This window comes from Dendrobates tinctorius, unplaced genomic scaffold (assembly GCF_039654945.1).
Source record: "Dendrobates tinctorius isolate UK_male_01 unplaced genomic scaffold, ASM3965494v1 ptg000128l, whole genome shotgun sequence".
NCBI lineage: Eukaryota > Metazoa > Chordata > Amphibia > Anura > Dendrobatidae > Dendrobates > Dendrobates tinctorius.
In genome coordinates this window covers 16,984,844-17,005,817 of record NW_027361796.1, presented here as the reverse complement: position 1 = coordinate 17,005,817, position 20,974 = coordinate 16,984,844, and the positions used below count along the sequence as shown (strand labels likewise).

The 20,974-nt window shown below is 40.6% G+C and overlaps 1 protein-coding gene across 3 annotated transcripts in view; it reads left to right on the top strand.

Annotated features, from left to right (window-relative positions):
- FOCAD (focadhesin) overlaps positions 1 to 20,974 on the top strand; it is a 364,090-nt gene that overhangs the window by 175,493 nt on the left and 167,623 nt on the right. For all 3 annotated transcript variants that reach the window (XM_073542693.1, XM_073542692.1, XM_073542694.1), the window contains 2 exons: positions 7,093 to 7,143; positions 13,100 to 13,183. In XM_073542693.1, coding sequence (XP_073398794.1) covers positions 7,093 to 7,143; positions 13,100 to 13,183 — 135 coding nt within the window. The remainder of the gene's footprint in view (positions 1 to 7,092; positions 7,144 to 13,099; positions 13,184 to 20,974) is intronic.

The window sequence follows — 20,974 nt, the reverse complement described above, 5'->3', positions numbered from 1 at the left end:
AAAGTGTCCCCATTTTGGAAACTACACCCCTCAAGGAATTTATCTATATGTGTGGCAAGCACCTTCAACTCACAGGTGCTTCACAGACTTTTATACCACTGAGCCGTGAAATTAAAAAATACGATTTTCCAGTACAAATGTTGCTTTACCCCCAAATTTTTCATTTTCACAAGATTAACAGAAGAAAATGGATGGTTCAGTTTGTTGTGCAATTTCTCCTGCGTACACAGAGTGCATGTGTGTTGGAAACTACTGTTTGAGCGCACGGCAGGGGTCGGAAGGAAAGGAGCACCAATTGAATTCTGAAGCCCAATTTTGACTGGAATAGATTGCGGATGCTATGTCACATTTGAAAAGCCCCTGACGTGCCCCAACAGCAGAAAGCCTCACAAGTGACCTGGTTTTGAAAATGACAATTCTTGAGGAATTCATCTGGGGCAGAATAGTGAGCATTTTTAACCCTCAGGTGATTTACAGAATTGTATAAAATTGAGCTAAGTTAATGAAAAATTACCATTTTTTTCCACCTAAATGTTGCTTTGGACCCAAGTTTTTTTTATTTTCAAAAAGGATAATAGGAGAAAATAAACAGTACATTTTATTACATAATTTCTCTTGAGTACACCAGTGTTTGAAACACTACTTTTGAGGCACAATGCAAAGCTCAGAAGAGAAGCACCATATTGGAGCTCAGATTTTGCTGGAGCTGTTGGAGGGTGCCATTTGTCACACTGGCAAAACCTCTGCGGTGCCAGAACAGCAGAAACCCCCCATAAGTGACCCCATTTTGGAAACTACAACCCTTTAATGAAATGCTTGTTTTGCATCGTCATATTTTGAGAGCTATAATTTTTCTGTATTTCTGCCAAAAGAGTCATGTGAGGGTTTTTTTTTTTTGCAGGACAAGTTGATGTTTTTATTGGTACCATTTTCATGCACATGACAAAACTATTTTATAGAAAAATAATTGTTTTTGCATCAATATATGCTGAGAGGTATACATTTTTTTATTTCTCTGCTGATGGAGCTGTATGGTGGCTTGTTTTTTGTGGGAGAAGATGACGTTTTCTGTATCATTTTTATTTGCATTTGGCTTTTTGATCACGTTTTATTCCACTTTTTTTGCGGTATAATGAAAAACATTTTTTTTTGCAACGGTTTTTATGTATGTTTTTGTATGGTGTTCACAGAGGGGACTAACTAGTGACAGTTTTATAGATCAGGTTGTGTGTTTACGCAATACCAAATATGGGTACTTTTTTTTTTTTTTTTTGCGCACTGCTTCCGTAATACAGATTTTACCTGTGCATTGAGAATTTATAGAATAAATGATCTGTCCAGGAGGTCAAAGAAGCAGAATTCTCTGATAAAGATATATTACATACAAGTTGTTGTTTATTTTTATGTGTACTCAGGGCCGCACCTATAATGAGGCCATTTGAGCCTGTGGCTCAGGCGGCAGACAGCTGCTGTGCACAGGGGCAGTATTATGTGCTCTGCTTCCAGCTGCACCTACAATTTAGCCTGCACGCTGGTGCTGCTGTTAGCGTTCAAAGGCTTGTAATTGATAAGATCACAGCAGGGAAGGAGTCAGGGCCCCCGATCATGTGACGCCTGACTCCTCCCCTACGGTGACCTCATCACAGGTCCTGTGCTGTGCGCATCAGCCCTCGGTCTATCGATCATCTCCGTCCCTGCTCTGCCTCTATGTTCTATTCTCTGCCACAGGACCTGTGGTGAGGTCACAGTAGGGGAGGAGTCGAGGTCACATGATCAGGGGCCTCAGTGTATGCAAGACGCTGTGCTGGTTGTCATCGTGCTGAATGAGGGAACAGTTTCTGTGTGGGATCAGGAGGGGTTTACAGGGTAGATGTAGCAGAGCCGCGCGTGTGCGAGGTGTAGGGAGTGGAGCCGCGCATGTGCGAGGTGTGCGGAGCCGCGCGTGTATGGGGCATACAAAACGGAGCACTGTGTGTATGGAGTGGAACCGCGTGTGTACGAGGTGTATGGAGCAAAGCCGCATGTGTACAAGGTTTACAGAGTGGAGCCATGTGTGTAAAAGGTGTATGGAGCAGAGCCGCATGTGTATGAGGTTTACGGAGTGGAACCATGTGTGTACTGAGTGGAGCTGTGTGTGTGCAAGGCATAAAAAGCGGAACCGTGTGTGTATGAGGTGTGCGGAGCCATATGTGTACAAGGTGTATGGTGGGGAGCATCCATACCTCCAGCGGGACAGTCCCGATTTTGAGAGAGAGTCTGCCCCGGCCGGGAGCTTACTTTTCCCGCGGACACAGGAGTACACGGCGGAGCCCCGAGGAGCACTTTAAAATTCGCACATGACGTTCCACCGGAAGTGACGTCCTAGAAGCTGACCGGAAATGAGGTAATTTCGGGAGGAGATTGTGACGGAACCATGGAGGCTCTTCAGGGAATGCTTCAGATCCATCACCGTGTCTTCCAACAGCGTGGATAGTGGGATCGCCTTGGACTCGGGGATGCTGGCCATGTGAGCGGATCATGATATGTCCTGCATCGGGAGGCTCAGGTGGGCACTACAATGGGAGCCGGGCTGCTATAGTATCTTTATAGAATCTTTCTTTCTCTCTCTGTTCTTTTTCTCTCTAATCTTTCTTTTTTTCTTTCTCTCTCTCTCTGTTCTTTCTTTCCTCTCTTTCTCTCTCTTCTTTCTTTCTTTCTTTCCCCTCTTCCTTTAGCTCTCTCACTGTTCTTTCTTTCTTTCCCCTCTTTCTTTCTTTCTTTCTTTCTCTAATCTTTCTTTTTTTCTTTTTCTCTATGCTTTTTCTTTCTCTGTTCTTTCTTTCTCTTTCTTTCATTCTTTCTTTCTCTCTGTTCTTTCTTTCTCTCTCTCTGTTCTTTCTTTCTCTCTCTCTGTTCTTTCTTTCTCTCTCTGTTCTTTCTTTCTCTCTGTTCTTTCTTTCTCTCTGTTCTTTCTTTCTCTCTATTCTTTCTTTCTCTCTGTGTTCTCTTTCTTTCCCCTCATTCTTTCTGGCACTCTGTTCTTTTTCTCTCTGTTCTCTTTCTTTCCCATCTTTCTTTCTCTTTCTCTGTTCTTTCTTTCCCCTATTTCTCTCTCTGTTCTTTCTTTCCCCTCTTTCTTTCTGTTTTTTTATTTATTTCCCCTCTCTTTCTCTCTCCCTTTCTGTTCTTTCTTTCTCCTCTTACTTTTTTCTCTGTTTTTTTACTGTCCACTCTTTTTCTTTCTCTCTCTGTTCTTTTTCTTTCTTCTTTCTTTCCCCTCTTTCTTTCTCTGTTCTTTCTTTCCTCTCTTTCTCTGTTCTTTCTTTCGCTCTGTTCTTTCTTTCTTTCCCCTCTTTCTTTCTCTCTCTGTTCTTTCCTCTCTTTCTCTGTTCTTTCTTTCGCTCTGTTCTTTCTTTCCCCTCTTTCTTTCTCTCTATAATCTTTCTTTCTCTCTATAATCTTTCTTTCTCTCTATAATCTTTCTTTCTCTCTCTGTTCTTTCTCTCTCTCTGTTCTTCCTTTCTTTCTGTTCTTTCTTTCTCTGTTCTCTTTCTTTCCCCTCTTTCTTTATATTCTTTCTCTCTCTCTCTTTCTGTGTTCTTTATTTCTCTTTCTTTCCCCTCTTTCTTTCTTTCTCCCTCTGTTCTTTATTTCCCCTCTTTCTTTCTGTCTCCCTCTCTGTTCTTTCTTTCCCCTCTTTCTTTTTTCTCTCTCACTGTTCTTTTTTTCTATCCCCTCTTTCTTTCTCTGTTCTTTCTTTCTCTGTTCTTTCTTTCTTTCCCCTTTCTCTCTGTTGTTTCTTTCCCCTCTTCCTTTATCTCTCTCTGTTCTTTCTTTCTTTCCCCTCTTTCTTTCTTTCTTTCTTTCTCTAATCTTTCTTTCTTTTTCTCTATGCTTTTTCTTTCTCTGTGTTCTTTCTCTCTCTGTTCTTTCTCTCTCTGTTCTTTCTTTTTCTCTCTCTGTTCTTTCTTTCTCTCTCTGTTCTTTCTTTCTTTCTCTCTCTCTGTTCTTTCTCTCTCTGTTCTTTCTTTCTCTCTCTCTGTTCTTTCTTTCTCTCTCTGTTCTTTCTTTCTCTCTCTTTGTTCTTTCTCTCTCTGTTCTTTCTTTCTCTGTTCTTTCTCTCTCTGTTCTTTCTTTCTCTCTCTGTTCTCTTTCTTTCCCATCTTTCTTTCTCTTTCTCTGTTCTTTCTTTCCCCTATTTCTCTCTCTCTGTTCTTTCTTTCCCCTCTTTCTTTCTGTTTTTTTTTTATTTATTTCCCCTCTCTTTCTCTCTCCCTTTCTGTTCTTTCTTTCTCCTCTTACTTTTTTCTCTATTTTTTTTCTGTCCACTCTTTCTTTCTCTCTCTGTTCTTTTTCTTTCTTCTTTCTTTCCCCTCTTTCTTTCTCTCTCTCTGTTCTTTCTTTCCTCTCTTTCTCTGTTCTTTCTTTCGCTCTGTTCTTTCTTTCTTTCCCCTCTTTCTTTCTCTCTCTGTTCTTTCCTCTCTTTCTCTGTTCTTTCTTTCGCTCTGTTCTTTCTTTCCCCTCTTTCTTTCTCTCTGTAATCTTTCTTTCTCTAATCTTTCTTTCTCTCTCTGTTCTTTCTCTCTCTCTGTTCTTCCTTTCTTTATGTTCTTTCTTTCTCTGTTCTCTTTCTTTCCCCTCTTTCTTTATATTCTTTCTCTCTCTCTCTCTTTCTGTGTTCTTTATTTCTCTTTCTTTCCCCTCTTTCTTTCTCCCTCTGTTCTTTATTTCCCCTCTTTCTTTCTGGCTCCCTCTCTGTTCTTTCTTTCCCCTCTTTCTTTTTTCTCTCTCACTGTTCTTTTTTTCTATCCCCTCTTTCTTTCTCTGTTCTTTCTTTCTCTGTTCTTTCTTTCTCTGTTCTTTCTTTCTCTGTTCTTTCTTTCTCTGTTCTTTCTTTCTCTGTTCTTTCTTTCTTTCCCCTTTCTCTCTGTTGTTTCTTTCTTTCCCCTCTTCCTTTATCTCTCTCTGTTCTTTCTTTCCCCTCTTTCTTTCTTTCTTTCTTTCTCTAATCTTTCTTTTTCTCTATGCTTTTTCTTTCTCTCTGTTCTTTTTTTCTGTCTCTGTTCTTTCTCTCTCTGTTCTTTCTTTCTCTCTGTTCTTTCTTTTTCTCTCTCTGTTCTTTCTTTCTCTCTCTGTTCTTTCTTTCTCTCTCTGTTCTTTCTTTCTCTCTCTCTGTTCTTTCTCTCTCTCTGTTCTTTCTTTCTCTCTCTGTTCTTTCTTTCTCTCTCTGTTCTTTCTTTCTCTCTCTGTTCTTTTTCTCTCTCTCTGTTCTTTCTTTCTCTCTGTTCTTTCTCTCTCTGTTCTTTCTTTCTCTCTCTGTTCTCTTTCTTTCCCCTCATTCTTTCTCGCACTCTGTTCTTTGTCTCTCTCTGTTCTCTTTCTTTCCCATCTTTCTTTCTCTTTCTCTGTTCTTTCTTTCCCCTATTTCTCTCTCTGTTCTTTCTTTCCCCTCTTTATTACTTTCTGTTTTTTATTTATTTCCCCTCTCTTTCTCTCTCCCTTTCTGTTCTTTCTCCTCTTTTTTTCTCTCTGTTCTTTTTTTCTGTCCACTCTTTCTTTCTCTCTGTTCTTTTTCTTTCTTCTTTCTTTCCCCTCTTTCTTTCTCTCTCTCTCTCTGTTCTTTCCTCTCTTTCTCTGTTCTTTCTTTTTCTTTCCCCTCTTTCTTTCTCTCTCTGTTCTTTCTTTCCTCTCTTTCTCTGTTCTTTTGCTCTGTTCTTTCTTTCTCTTTCTTTCTCTCTCTGTTTTCTTTTTTTATCTCTCTCTGTTCTTTCTTTCTTTTCCTCAGTACCAATCAGTGTGCCCACAGTACTGGTAGAATAAGAGGGGTAGGAAACTAGGTGGCACTGGTCACATTGAGCCTTTCATACTTTTTGCTGGTGTATAATCATATGCCCTGAGCACCCCCATAAAGTGGGCCAGCCCCAGACAACAGAGTACAAACAAATCACTATTACTATCAGTCCAAGTGGACAATTATGTATGTAAAGTTAATGATGTCCCTGTGCCAAGCAGAGGATCAGAATACACTGAGGAGACCAGAGCAGTGGGGTATGGTGAGAAGAATTATATGGTGCCCATTATACTGTATGAAGTAATATATGGGGCCCATTATGCTGTATGAAGTAATATATGGGGCCTATTATGCTGTATGAAGTAATATATGGGGCCCATTATGCTGTATGAATGAATATATGGGGCCCATTATACTGTATGAAGTAATATATGGGGCCCATTATGCTGTATGAAATAATATATAGGGCCCATTATGCTGTATGAAGTGATATATGGGGCCCATTATGCTGTATGAAGTAATATATGGGGCCCATTATACTGTATGGAGCATTATATGGGGCCCATAATACTGTATGCAGTAATATATGGGGCCCATAATACTGTATGGAGCATTATGTGGGGATAGGGGATGACTTTGTTGTGGATCTGACCCCTGGGACCCCCATGATCCTGGGAAACGTAGCTTTGAAGAGCACCATGTAAATGGAGCTGTGGTCAATCATACGCACTGTGGTGCCATTTACCTGTGGCTCTTCAAATATCTCCTTAAACAGAGTGATGAGGGGACAACAAAGTATAGCAAAAATTCACTGATCGGGGCTGATAAGTGTTATAGTTTGTGGGCTGGTGGGATTTATGTGGCAGGGCTGCTTTTTTGTCCCAGTCCGGCCCTGTGCCAGGCCTGCCATTGCCATTATTGATCCTTGTTCTGGATACTTCTGTGTTGTTTTTGTATGTGCGTGTGATGGTGCTGACATCCTTGTGTTTGGACACCTTTTTTTTTCTATTTATCTAAATCAAAATGTCCACTATTGTACTCAGTTTTACAATATAGAAATTAAAATTTACTTTGTGTTCGGGGGGGGGCGTCATTTTGCTGTTCGCAGCAGAGAGGCTAAAATTAAAATGACAGTGACTCTTTAAGGGTATTGGCACATTCTACTCCAGGTAGACTCGTGTGGAGAGAGTGTGCGATATGCGAGTTTTGATGAATCTACTCTTATGTCTGTCAATGAATAAGAAAATATGGGGTACATTTGAAATATACAATACTGAAAATGTGTTAAATGGTACTTAAAGGTCTACTTTCTTCTTTTATAGAAATTTAAAGTGGATATTCTCAGCATCCTTTGGAGGCATACTCAGACTAAAGTAAGATATGCTTTTGGATTTTAGTTCAAGACAGATTTAATACATTTTTAGCAAATAAAAAAAATTAATTCAGGCTCATTTCTATCAATAATGTATGGTTTGAATGATAATATTTCGATACCGTCATGGAATAGTTCTGATCAATGGGAAATGATCGTTTTGTTTTTGTAGAAGGCACAACACTTTTAATTTTTCTAATGTGTAAGTCGGTTTCCCAGCATTCCCTCAATAGAAACAGCGGATGATGAGGAAATGAGGATCTGGCATGTCTGATTTCAACATGCCAAATCTTTTTTTCTTGCAGGACATAACTCTTCGGCTCATTCACATGTTCCTATTGCACACACATGCCACAAACTCAATGAAGCATGCTCGTCTAAGGCCACGTTCACACATTGAGTATTTGGTACATTTTTTACCTCAGTATCTGTAAGCCAAATCCAGGAGTGGGTGATAAATCCTGAAGTGGTGACGGGTTTCTATTATACTTTTCCTGGTTTTAGCTTATAAATATTGAGGTAAAATACTGACCAAATACTGAACGTGTGAACGTGCCCTCAGGAGGATCTTAAGGGACAGCTGTGAGGCTAAGTGTGGGTAGTTACAAGAGGTTTTCCAAAAACTTTTTGAAAACTAGCAAGAATGAAGTGATACTCACCCTTCCAAATCCCCACAACTAGTGGACTCAACAAGGACTAGAAATTGTGATTCAGTCACATAACCTTTCAGGCTACCAATTAATTTACTGGATCTGGTAACTGATGGATGGGAATGTCGTCATTTTTACACAGATCTTTTCCCTGTTTCCTAAACATAATAGAAACTCTTTTAACCACTTTGTGATGGAGCCAATTTTGACCTTATTTACTAGGCCATATTTGTGAAATCTGACCAGTGTCACTTCATGTCACTCTGGAACGCTGTAACGAATCTGTGATACTGAGATTTTTTTCCGTGACACATTGTACTTTGTTAATGATAAAATTTTGGAATTTAGGTGAAAAGTTTCAAAAGTTTGCTATTTTCATAGGTTCATTTTTGATATCCTTAAACCAATTAGTCATGGTGTATAAAATAATTAGTAAATAACATTTCCCATATGTGTACTTTACATCTGCATCATTTTTCAAATTCGCTTTATTTTGTTGGGATGTTAGAAGGGTTAAAAGTTTAGTAGCAATTTCTCATTTTTACAAGAAATTTGCAAAACCTGTTTCTTTAGGGACCTATTCAGTTTTAAATGGAGTTTGTTACCCACTTTCTTATGAGCGCAGAGATACCCCATATGTAGTCAAGAATGTTTGGACAAAAGTTAGAGCTTGAAAGGGAATAAGCGACATTTGGTATTTGGAATGTAAATTTGGCTGGAATAAATGGCAGACATCATGTCATATTTGCAGATCCCCTGAGTTCCCAGAAAAGCTGAAACACCCACAACTGACCTAATTTTGGAAATTAGACCCCTCAAGGAATTATTCTCGGGCAATGTTGAGCATGTTGAACCCATAGGTGCTTCACAGAACTTTTTAAAATTTATTTATTTTTTTCAATGGATTATAGGAGAAAACGAACCCCATAATGTGTTAAGCAATTTTTCTTGAATTCAGTGATATCCACATGGCAGGGCTCCGAAAGGAAAGCGTGCAATTTGATTTTTGGAACGTAAAGATGTCTGGAATAGATTAGGAATGTCATGTCGCATTTGCGAGAACCTTGATACCCCATATGTATTGGAAACTACTGTTGGGTAACACGGTAGCGCTGTGAAGGGAAGGAGCTCCAATTGAATTCTGAAGCGCAATTTCATCTGGAATAGATTGTGAATGCCAAGTCACATTTGCAAAGCCCCTAACATGCCAAAACAGCAGAAATACCCACACAAGTGACCCCATTTTTGAAACTAGACCCCACAAGGAATTTATCTCGTGGTGAACTGAACATTTTTAACCTGCAGGTGATTCCCGAATCTATATCACATTTAGATTTGAAAACGAAAACATTTTTTTTTCCACTAATGTACTGTTTTAGCACCAAATATATTTTTTACCCAATGGGTAATAGAAGAAAGATTTCAGTTACACAAGGGTTAATAGGTGAAACTGGACCCCATAATTTATTGTGCAATTTCTCCCAAATGTGGTGATGCCCCATATGTCGTCAGAAGCTACTGTTAGCCCACACGTCAGGGCTGAGAAGGAAGGAGCGCTATTTTGCTTTTGGAGAACAGATTTTTCTAGAATAGCTTACCTGAGACATTTGTGGAGCCCCAAAGGTGCCAGAACAGCAGAAAAAAAACAATAAAATGACCCCATTGTTGAAATTGCACATTTCAATGAATTAATCTACGGCTGCAGTGACTACTTTATAACAACCATGTCAGGCTTTATTCTGGAGAGCTGCAAATATGACAGTTTAGCATCCATACATTGTGCCCCCATACAGTGTAGAGCCCCCATGTATTGTAGCACCACCATACATTGTGCCCAGCTTGTGCTTCTGAAGACATGCACCCCGTAACGTGTTAAGTGCTCTCTCCCCACTACAGTAATGTCAAACATGTGGCCGCTTACTGCAGTTTAGGCACAGTGGTACTAAGAAGGTGGGAGGCATTTGGATTTGGAAGCGCAGATTTTGTTGGATTTTATTTGAGGGGCTGTTGGAGATGTGTTACTTTTCCAAAGTCTTTTGTTCTACCATTAAAGTGAGAACCCTGATATTTCCAGTTACAGATGATAGACGTGAGTGGGGGTCAAATTTGGGTGCGGTAACTCTGGGTTTTCACTGGTAACATTTTGGGGTATGTAACACAAAAACAGCGCAAAAAAACGCAAGTGTGAAACCAGCCTCAGGCGACGGTTACCCTGTAAGGCAATTCTATTAGGCATTCCGTCCATTTCATTTAAACAATACAGTTCATGTGGCGTACAAATGCTGTACAAATAAATATTTTCTTTAAATGAAAGGTACTTTCCAGAGATTGAAGGCCAGGCCCCTGACGTCCCCATTGAATATAGTTTGTTTTTTCTTTGTGAACCACCAGGATAATTTAACATTCAGTTTCTATTTTTGTTTTTCTATTTCTGCAACTCAGTAAGTTGCCGTAATCTGCAGTAGTATAAAAAAGATTCCGCTCCATCCATGGGTTTCTACCCTCAGTAGATTTTCAGCAGTATTTTTTCTTAATTATGTAATTAGTTCCTGTGATTATCACTGGGGAACAATTTGAAAAAAATTTTCTGTCAAGTTAGGTTTTTGAGCTGATTTATACTAAAATTGGCATGCTGATTCCAAAAATGTAGTCAGTTTTTTTCTATCACGTCAAGTTTTTCCTCCTCAACTTACCTGCCATAGAAGCACAATTGCACTGATTTCTGTAATAAGACTTGTTATCTGAGTACAATTCGACTCATATAGAGCTACGTGGCAACTTGTAAGAGTAGTCACAACTGAGACAGTGTGGTGAGAGGTGTGTACAGCTCCCAATACGTCATAATTATCAATATCTTTACACAAAAAATGTATCATAGTAGGAATAAATAGGATTTGTGATAGCTTTTCTCTTTACATTGGACGCTTAGTTGTAATTTATATATCTTTTATGATTTTTTTCTTTGTTAGTTTTCAAAGCTTGTAACTTTCCATCTCAGTGTTTTATTTACTTATGTACATATTTCCTTTGTTTCAGATCATGTCTGCTCCTTCTTCCTCTCGTCGTAAATGCCTAAACAACCCTGACTCCTTCTGCTATATTTGTGGTGTTTTCACCATTCCAGTTCAAAGGGCAAACATCAGTGCATTTGTCAAACAAGCATATTTTGCATATTTTAAAGTAAAACTCGGTGATCAAGATAAGCCATGGGCCCCTCACATAGTGTGCAAGCAGTGTGTCGAGAGTTTACGGATGTGGACCAAAGGAACACGTGAAAAGTTGGCATTTGGTATCCCCATGGTGTGGAGAGAGCAAAAAAGTCATTCCACAGACTGTTACTTCTGTTTAGTGAAAAATCAGGATTTAACAGGAAAAATAAAAGTAAAATAGAATATCTAAATCTACCGTCAGCTATCAGACCAATGCCTCATTCAGCTGAAATTCCAGTGCCAGTTTTCAAACAGCTACCATCTCTAGAAGTTCTGAGTGATGTTGACGAACACAGTGACAGCAATGATGCAGAATTTGAAAGTCACAAGGATTCAGTTCGTAAGGGATTTGATCAGCACGAGTTAAATGATTTAGCACGTGAATTGGGCTTATCAAAAAAAAGCTTCAGAATTACTAGCATCAAGGCTGAATGAGAAACCGTTACTTGAACAAGGAGCGAAGGTATCATATTTTCGTACTAGAGAAAGTACATTTTTGCAGTACTTTCGGTGTGACAGCGGTTTTGTGTTTTGCCATAATATTCCTGGTTTACTACAAGAATTGGGGCTTTCAATGTACAATCCAAATGAATGGCGACTGTTTATTGATAGCTCAAAGCGGAGTCTTAAGTGTGTCCTTCTACACAATGGCAATTTATTTGGTGCAGTCCCTATTGGGCATTCTGTCTCTCTTCGTGAAGAACATGGAGATGTAAAGAGAGTTATTGAGTTATTGAAATATGACACACACAATTGGATCATCTGTGTTGACCTTAAAATGGTTTGCTTCCTTCTTGGTCAGCAACGTGGGTACACAAAGTATCCCTGCTTTCTCTGTATGTGGGATAGCAGAGCTCGAAAAAAGCATTGGGTTGAGTCGAATTGGCCTCCAAGATCTGGTCTTAAACCTGGAGATCCTAACATTCTACATCAGCCACTTGTTGACAGGAAGAATATACTATTCCCACCTCTGCACATAAAACTAGGTCTCATGAAGCAATTTGTAAAAGCATTGCCTACTGACGGCGACTGTTTTAAGTACATCATGTTGGCACTTCCTGGACTGTCCATTGAAAAAATCAAGGCTGGTGTGTTTGATGGTCCACAAATTCGACAGCTCATCAAAGATGAACATTTCACCGGGACTATGTCAGATCTTGAGAAGAATGCTTGGTTATCATTCAAAGACGTCGTCAAGAACTTTCTTGGAAATACACGTGCAAGTAATTACAAAGAAATTGTTCAGAAACTATTGGAGAGCTACAAAGCGCTTGGTTGCAACATGAGTATTAAACTACATTTTCTGCATTGCCATCTTGCCAACTTTCCGGAAAATCTTGGTGCTGTTAGCGATGAGCAAGGTGAACGATTTCACCAAGATTTGAAGGTTATGGAAGACCGTTACCAGGGTAGATGGGATGTACATATGATGGCTGACTATTGCTGGAGCATCAAACGTGATTGTCCTCAAGTTAAACACTCCAGAAAAAGCTATAAATGTACATTTTTACCTTAAATACTTGCATATATATATATATATATATATATATATATATATCTATCCTTTGTAAAAAACATGATAGTGTTAAAAAACATATTTGTCATGCCTATTTCTTATATACATGTATTTCATTTTTTGTTCATATTTGTACTATTTAAAAAAAAAAAAACTTTTTAGGTACAGTAGTTTACATATTTTTGAGAAGACAAAAATCCTATAGTTCAAAAACTTGACGTGATAGAGAAAAACGGAGATCATTTCTGGATTCAGCATCCAAAAATTAATTAAGAACAGTTGTCTGACCTAACTCCTAAAAAATTGCGTTCCCCAGTGTTATAGTTGCTCAAGATTCCGTTCAACTTTACATCAAAGACTAAAAAGCATTCTGCGAATCTCACTCCGGACACAGACAGCTCCACCTTTATTAGATTGCCAAGTCTGATAATCGTTTCTATGTTGGAGGTGGAGTTCTGTTATGATTTTTACACATGCATCCAATGTATTTTTCAATTAGTGCATTAGAGCAGTACGTTGTGGATGGCTGCTGTCATTTTCCTAGTTCCTTTATACTATGTGTAATATTCTTTTTTGTGACAGGATCCTGTTGTGAGCACGTCTGCCTACATATCTCTCCGTGAGTTTGGCTCCGATGAACACACTATACTTCATCTTCCTGAGCAGGTGAGTCATGAATTCATTGACTCTTTATAGACTGTTCCTGAGTCCTGGAATGTGACTTGTTTGCTGTGTCACGCTGGATTCATTTACAGTTGTGGCCAAAAGTATTGACACCCCTGCAATTTTGTCAGATAATACTCAGTTACTTCCTGAAAATGATTGCAAACACAAATTCTTTGTTATTATTATCTTCATTTAATTTGTCTTAAATGAAAAAACACAAAAAGAATTGTCCTAAAGCCAAATTGGATATAATTCCACACCAAACATAAAAAAGAGGGTGGACAAAAGTATTGGCACTGTTCGAAAAATCATGAGATGCTTCTCTAATTTGTGTAATTAACAGCACCTGTAACTTACCTGTGGCACCTAACAGGTGTTGGCAATAACTAAATCACACTTGCAGCCAGTTGACGTGGATTAAAGTTGACTCAACCTCTGTCCTGTGTCCTTGTGTGTACCACATTGAGCATGGAGAAAAGAAAGAAGACCAAAGAACTGTCTGAGGACTTGAGAAACCAAATTGTGAGGAAGCATGAGCAATCTCAAGGCTACAAGCCCATCTCCAAAGACCTGAATGTTCCTGTGTCTACCGTGCGCAGTGTCATCAAGAAGTTTAAAGCCCATGGCACTGTGGCTAACCTCCCTAGATGTGGACGGAAAAATTGACAAGAGATTTCAACGCCAGATTATGCGGATGTTGGATAAAGAACCTTGACTAACATCCAAACAAGTTCAAGCTGCCCTGCAGTCCGAGGGTACAACAGTGTCAACCCGTACTATCCGTCGGCGTCTGAATGAAAAGGGACTGTATGGTAGGAGACCCAGGAAGACCCCACTTCTTACTCCGTGACATAAAAAAGCCAGGCTGGAGTTTGCCAAAACTTACCTGAAAAAGCCTAAAACGTTTTGGAAGAATGTTCTCTGGTCAGACAAAAGTAGAGCTTTTTGGGCAAAGGCATCAACATAGAGTTTACAGGAGAAAAAAAGAGGCATTCAAAGAAAAGAACACGGTCCCTACAGTCAAACATGGCGGAGGTTCCCTGATGTTTTGGGGTTGCTTTGCTGCCTCTGGCACTGGACTGCTTGACCGTGTGCATGGCATTATGAAGTCTGAAGACTACCAACAAATTTTGCAGCATAATGTAGGGCCCAGTGTGAGAAAGCTGGGTCTCCCTCAGAGGTCAAGGGTCTTCCAGCAGGACAATGACCCAAAACACACTTCAAAAAGCACTAGAAAATGGTTTGAGAGAAAGCACTGGAGACTTCTAAAGTGGCCTGCAATGAGTCCAGACCTGAATCCCATAGAACACCTGTGGAGAGATCTAATAATGGCAGTTTGGAGAAGGCACCCTTCAAATATCAGGGACCTGGAGCAGTTTGCCAAAGAAGAATGGTCTAAAATTCCAGCAGAGCATTGTAAGAAACTCATTGATGGTTACCGGAAGCAGTTGGTCGCAGTTATTTTGGCTAAAGGTTGTGCAACCAAGTATTAACCTGAGGGTGCCAATACTTTTGTCTGGCCCATTTTTGGAGTTTTGTGTGAAATGATCAATGTTTTGCTTTATTCTTCATTCTCTTTTGTGTTTTTTCATTTAAGACAAATTAAATGAAGATAATAATACCAAAGAATTTGTGATTGCAATCATTTTCAGGAAGAAACTGAGTATTATCTGACAAAATTGCAGGGGTGTCAATACTTTTGGCCACAACTGTACTATTGCTTTATTACTGGTGATGAGCGAGAGTGCTCGGATCTGCATGGCTCATGTCTCGCATCTGCATGTCTCGCGGCTGTTAAACAATCCCTGCATGTGTTGCTTCTGTCTAACAAATAGGCAATCCCCACATGTTACTGCTGTCTAACAGCCGCAGATATTACTCAAGCACACTCGAGATACTCGGATATCACCCGAGCATGCTCAGATAACACCATATCCTAGCACACTCGCTCATCACTATGTAGTACATCGTGATTTATTTTGCACAGTTTACCAGTATTATACTTTACCATATTAAAGCGATTCCTTCCAAAATAAACTTTTATTACTCGTCCATAGGATTGGTTACAAACGTTATATTGCTGTGATTACAAGCAAACACCAATACAGAGTTCAAAATCATTCAGTATGAAAACATTAAAACCATTAACCCCTTAGTGACAGAGCCAATGTGCAGCTTAATGACCAGGCCAATTTGTACAATTCTGACCACTGTCACTTTAAGAGGTTATAGCTCTGGAACGTTTCAACGGATCCCGCAGATTCTGAGATTTTTTTCCATGACCTATTATACTTCATGTTAGTGGCAAAATTTATTCGATATAACTTGCATTTATTGATGAAAAAACGGAAATTTTGAAAAAAAATTAAAAAATTTAGCAATTTTCAAACTTTTAATTTTTGCACCCTTAAATCAGAGTCTGGTGTCACACAAAATAGTTAATAAATAACATTTCCCACATGTCAATTTTACATCAGCACAATTTTTAAAGCATATTTTTGTTTTTGTTAGGACGTTTTAAGGGTTAAGCATTGACCAGTGATTTCTCATTTTTCCAATCAAATTTACAAAACCATTTTTTTAGGGACCGCCTCACATTTGAAGTGAGTTTGGGGGGGTCAGTATAACAGAAAATACCCAAAAGTGACACCATTCTAAAAACTGAACCCTTCAAGGTGCGCAATGCCACATTCAAAATGTTTATTAACCCTTCAGGTTCTTCACGAGAACTAAAGCAATGTGTAAGGAAAAATGACAATTTTACTTTTTTCACAATTTATGATACAAGTATTTGACACACTGCCGATTTTGCAAGTTTTGCTACCTACAAAGAATGGAGAGGTCTGTAATGTGAAAGACAGAATCTTAAAAAAAATATCCAGAAAATCGTATGATTTTTACATATTTAATTTGCATTTTATTGCATGAAATAAGTATTTGATACCATAGAAAAACATAGCCTAATATTTGGTTCAGAAACTGTTGTTTGCAATTACAGAGGTCAGACATTTCCTGTAGTTCTTGACTAAGTCTGCACACACTGAAGCAGGGATTTTGGCCCACTCCTCCATACAGATCTGGTTCGGTGCTGTCACTGGGCAACATTGAGTTTCAGCTCCCTCCAAAGATTTTTCTTTTGGGTTTCTATTGGTTTCATGTCAGGAGAATGGCTAGGCTATTCCAAGACCTTGAAATGCTTCTTATGGACCCACTCCTTAGTTGCCCTGGCTGTGTGTTTCAGGTCATTGTCGTGCTCGAAGACCCAGGCACGACCAATCTTCAATGCTTTTACTGAGGGAAGGAGGTTGTTGGCCACAATCTCGTGATACATGACCCCATCCATCCTCCCTTCATTACGGTGAATTCGTCATGTCCCCTTTGCGGAAAAGCACCCCCCAAAGTTTATTTTCACTCACCATGCTTCACGGTTGGGACAGTGTTCTTGGAGTTGTACCCATCCTTCTTCCTCTAAACAAAGCGAGTAGAGTGGATACCAAAAAGTTCTATTTTGGCCTCCTCTGACCACATGACCTTCTCTGATGCCTCCTCTGGATCATCCAGATGGTCATTGGTGAACTTCAAACAGGCCTGGACATGTGCTGGCTTTAGCAGGGGGACAGTGCATTCCCTGCAGGTGGTCCCAGCTCTCTTCAGGCCATTGACCAGGTCCTCCCGTGTAGTTCTGGGCTGATTACTGACCTTCCTTAGATTCAGCCTTAGGCCAGGTTCACATAGCGGTATCACAGCCCGTTCAATGCATGGTGTTGACGGGCTGCGTTAGCGCTATAGCATAACGCTAGCGCTGATGCTTCATCAGTGCTAGCGGTTACGGAGCCTCAGACGCTGCAGGCTGCGTCCAAGGCTCCGTCAGTGAATAACGGCACGTCACGAACGTATGCCGCTTTACAGCATACGTCACGATGCACCACATAATGGGGGTCTATGGTGGCGTTAACGGACTGCGTTACACCGCGTTATACCGGTGTGCTTGGTTTTAACGTAACTTTATTCTTTCATGAGTTATTTACAAGTTTATAACCACTTATAAAATGTGTTCAAAGTGCTGCCCGTTGTGTTGGATTGTCAATGCTACCCTCTTCTCCCCCTCTTGACACACTGATATTGTTTTACCTTTCTTTTGTCCTGCACCATCTCATCCTAGGGAGAAGGATCTGCATAGCTTGTACATTGTTAAAGCTGTAAGATATTATTTATCAGCTGCTGCCTCATTTATGCGGATTCCTTGTTTGTTATACCACATTTTTACACCCATTCCATTATAGGAATCCGCAGGTGTAAAAACGCATGCCAAATCCGCACAAAATCTTCTAGAAATCCGCAGGAATTTCTCGGATAAAACGCAGGCATTTTGACCTGCTGATTCTGCAGATTTCGTGCGGAAAAATCCACACACGAATCCGCAACGTGTGCACATACCCTTAAGAAGCTATTTGGGCAGCAGTGCATACTTTTTATAAGCTTTACAAGGTGCATACTTCTGCCTCGGCAGGTGCAAGCCCTGGTTGGAAGATACTGCAGGCGGCAGTAGCCCAGACTTCTGCTTAAGTTGTGGCGAAAGACCAGGTGTTAACGGTATAAAATTTAATACTATTCGCATTAGGACGTCTCATGGTTCTGTGTACCCCAATAGGATGAAGGAGAAAAAGAGTTTTTACTTACAGTAAAATCTGTTTCTCATAGTCTTCATTGGGGGATATGTTGTGAATTCACTTTCTGGTCTACCTCTGGTTGCTGGTGAGGGTGGTGGAGCTGGTTGTATTGATAGAGGAGTTGTGAGTTCTCTTTCTGGGCTCCCTCTGGTGGTTGCAGGAGGTAATGAAGCTGATCTAATTAATAGAGACCTGCCACCTGATAATGAGGACGACGATTGGACATCTGGATTCTCTGACTGGATTTAAGACAGCCGAAGCCCTCTATCCCTGCTGGTGATTTTTCCTGCCTCCTGAGGTCTTAGTTTCCAGTTCAGTCCCTGCATTCTCAAGCTAAGTGTTCTTTGCTATTGTTCACATTTGATTTGATTTTGTCTATTCAGTTTTGTGTGGTCAGCCAGCCCCGGCTGGGGCTGTGCTGAATTTCCATCCTTATATTGCTGTTAGTGCCAGTTTGCTTTCTGTCCCTTATTAGATTGGCCTCTTTTTGCTCTGTTTTCAGACTATGCCAGAGTGCTGATATAGTGGGTGAAGTCTAGTGACTTCAGGGTTTATTTTTGCTATCAGAAGTGTTGGACATTTTTGCAGGGTTTTTTGGCGTGATTGCAGACAGTATTTTTCCTTTCCTGTCCTTTCTAGTTAGTGTGGGCCCCATCGTTTGCTCAGCCTATTTTCCTACCTGTGTTTGTGTTTTCATCTTGTTTCACTGACAACATGTGTTTGGGGGCTATCTATTCCTTTCGGGTATGCTCTGGGGCAGTTTAGATTTCCCCTTTTCTTGCTTTAGGCTTATTTAGTCCTCCGGCTGTGTTGAGGAGTCTAGAATCATCATAGGTAGGCTCCACGGCTACTGCTAGTTGTGTGGATAGGATCAGGGGTCTGCAATCCGCTTAGTTACCAACCTCTCTGGTTTTCTCTGGCTTAACTTGGTCTTGTTTTCCTCCTCGGTGACCCAATCATAACAGGGATACAGCTCCCTCCCTTGATTGACCGGTTGGGCGCACAGTTATGTTTCTACTTGTCTGAATTATTTTCTCCTCCTACTGATTTCTCGCAAAACTGAAGAAGCCTGCTCCAACAGGTAGGGTATAGTCTACTAGGGAGGAGCCAATTTTATTTAATTGCTGTAATAGTGTCAGCCTCCAGGTGGGAGCAGCCGATCCCATGGTTCTGTGTCCCCCAATGAAGACTACGAGAAACAGATTTTATGTTAAGTAAAAAATTAATTTTTTACTTTTACAGATTGCAAAGGCCCAGCCAGTACCAGCTGTTCTGCCTTAACAGCCCTGCTGACAATGGGGCTGAGTGCCTTCCATACCGCCATGTCCATTAAATTGTACTACTTGTCTAGCATCATCAACTGTTCAGTTACTGCTACAGCCGTGCCCAATCATGCATGCCAGCTAACGCCAACCACAGTACTCCTATCCGAAAGCCAACTTGCCTCCTGTATATATCCTGTATCTCTTCCAGTGCCAGACCCCTTAGAACGCAATGCTAGACATTCAAAGAAGAATCACAGATGGGCTGTGTCTTGGTACTATATCATGAAGCCAGGACCATATTACTCAATTCTGGACACTTAATGGCCACTTTAGTATTCTAATGATTGTAAGGTAGCGCTTATTGTTAGTGTTGGGGAACACTCACTTGGCAGCAGATTCACGGCACACAGGAACACTTTCCATTTAAACAGTCTATGTGGTTTATTATACAGCATAAACCATAAAATGCAACAGTCTTACATCAGACAGGTCAGTGTTCATATTAGGGCTCCGCTCTCTCAGACCTGTGGCCACACAGGTTGTGCCATGTCGAGTAAACAGGTTCTATAGCCTCAACACAGTTATTTCCCCCTGTCCAGAGTTACCTCTTAGGAGCTCCTGCTCCAGATGCCGGCTCCATAGTCTGAACCCAGTCTCTTCCTGACCTCGGTCAGTATCACTCCTGTTTGTCAGGGAAGCTGCCGAACTGGGATCACCATCCCAGACAACGCCTTGCTCACTAGGCCGCCTAACAGTTTCAGATCCTCTGCCGGGCGGTAGCTTCCTAATGCAGAGCCGTCACTGACTCTGGAAACACGGGCTCTCTGTGTTTTGTTCAGTACTTTTGTCCCCACTTGGAACCATCCAACACACAGGCCACCAGGTCCAAAGCCTCCATGTGCTCTTCAGGGAGGTAGCACACCTTCCAACACGTAGGCCTTCCAGGACCTTCCACATGAACCAATCCGGTCCATACACTCTCCCCATGTGACCAGACCTCAGGCACATTATATGGTCCATAACTACACCCACCGGTGAGGTATGGATCACATGGTTATGACCTCACTAAAGGTCCTATTTTACACAGCCACACACTCAGGCTTTATCCTGGGCATTCAGACACACGCCCCTGGGTGGGTTGTAGGTGACTGGTACCACCCATTTCACCAAGTCACCTGGAAGCTTCCCTGATACACCGTAACAAACCCTCAGCAGTATTATCTGCTGATCAACACACGTTCAAGCTTTCACCACAAGACCACCCATCCTTGTGATACATATCAGCCATTCACAACTCTGCCGCTCATCATTTCCCCATCACAATAAGGGAAACGCCTGCATGCATGTCCTGGGAAGGCCATACAGCGCCCACTAGCTGTTACAGGGGTCACTGCATTACATGATAGACACACATCTATTAAACCACGTTTGTATTAATCATTGATCTATGTCATTAGTGCAGAAATGTATTAATATTGCTGCATACTGTGTACACTGTTCACATCTGTAGACCATTGGCCATATCCATATTGCAGTGCACGAATTTAGCACGGTGCTGGCTCAAGGTTGTAATGCTGAGTCTGATGGCTTCTTACATTTAGGGTTTGGTTAGTAGAACGTTTATCTTTATCAGTATGACATTTGAGAGAGTAGAACAATAACATATATTAACATGTACTTTTTTATTTTCTTCTACAAGAGACAGCCTGTTTTCTATTTGCACAATGAAACTGAAATGTTCCTGCCTCCTTTAGTATGATGGAGGAGAGTGCTGAACCATTCGTCTGCAATGAATATTTTTTTGCTTCTTCAGCTGCTGTCTGAAAGCCAGTCATCTAAAATAATGCTCTGAATGT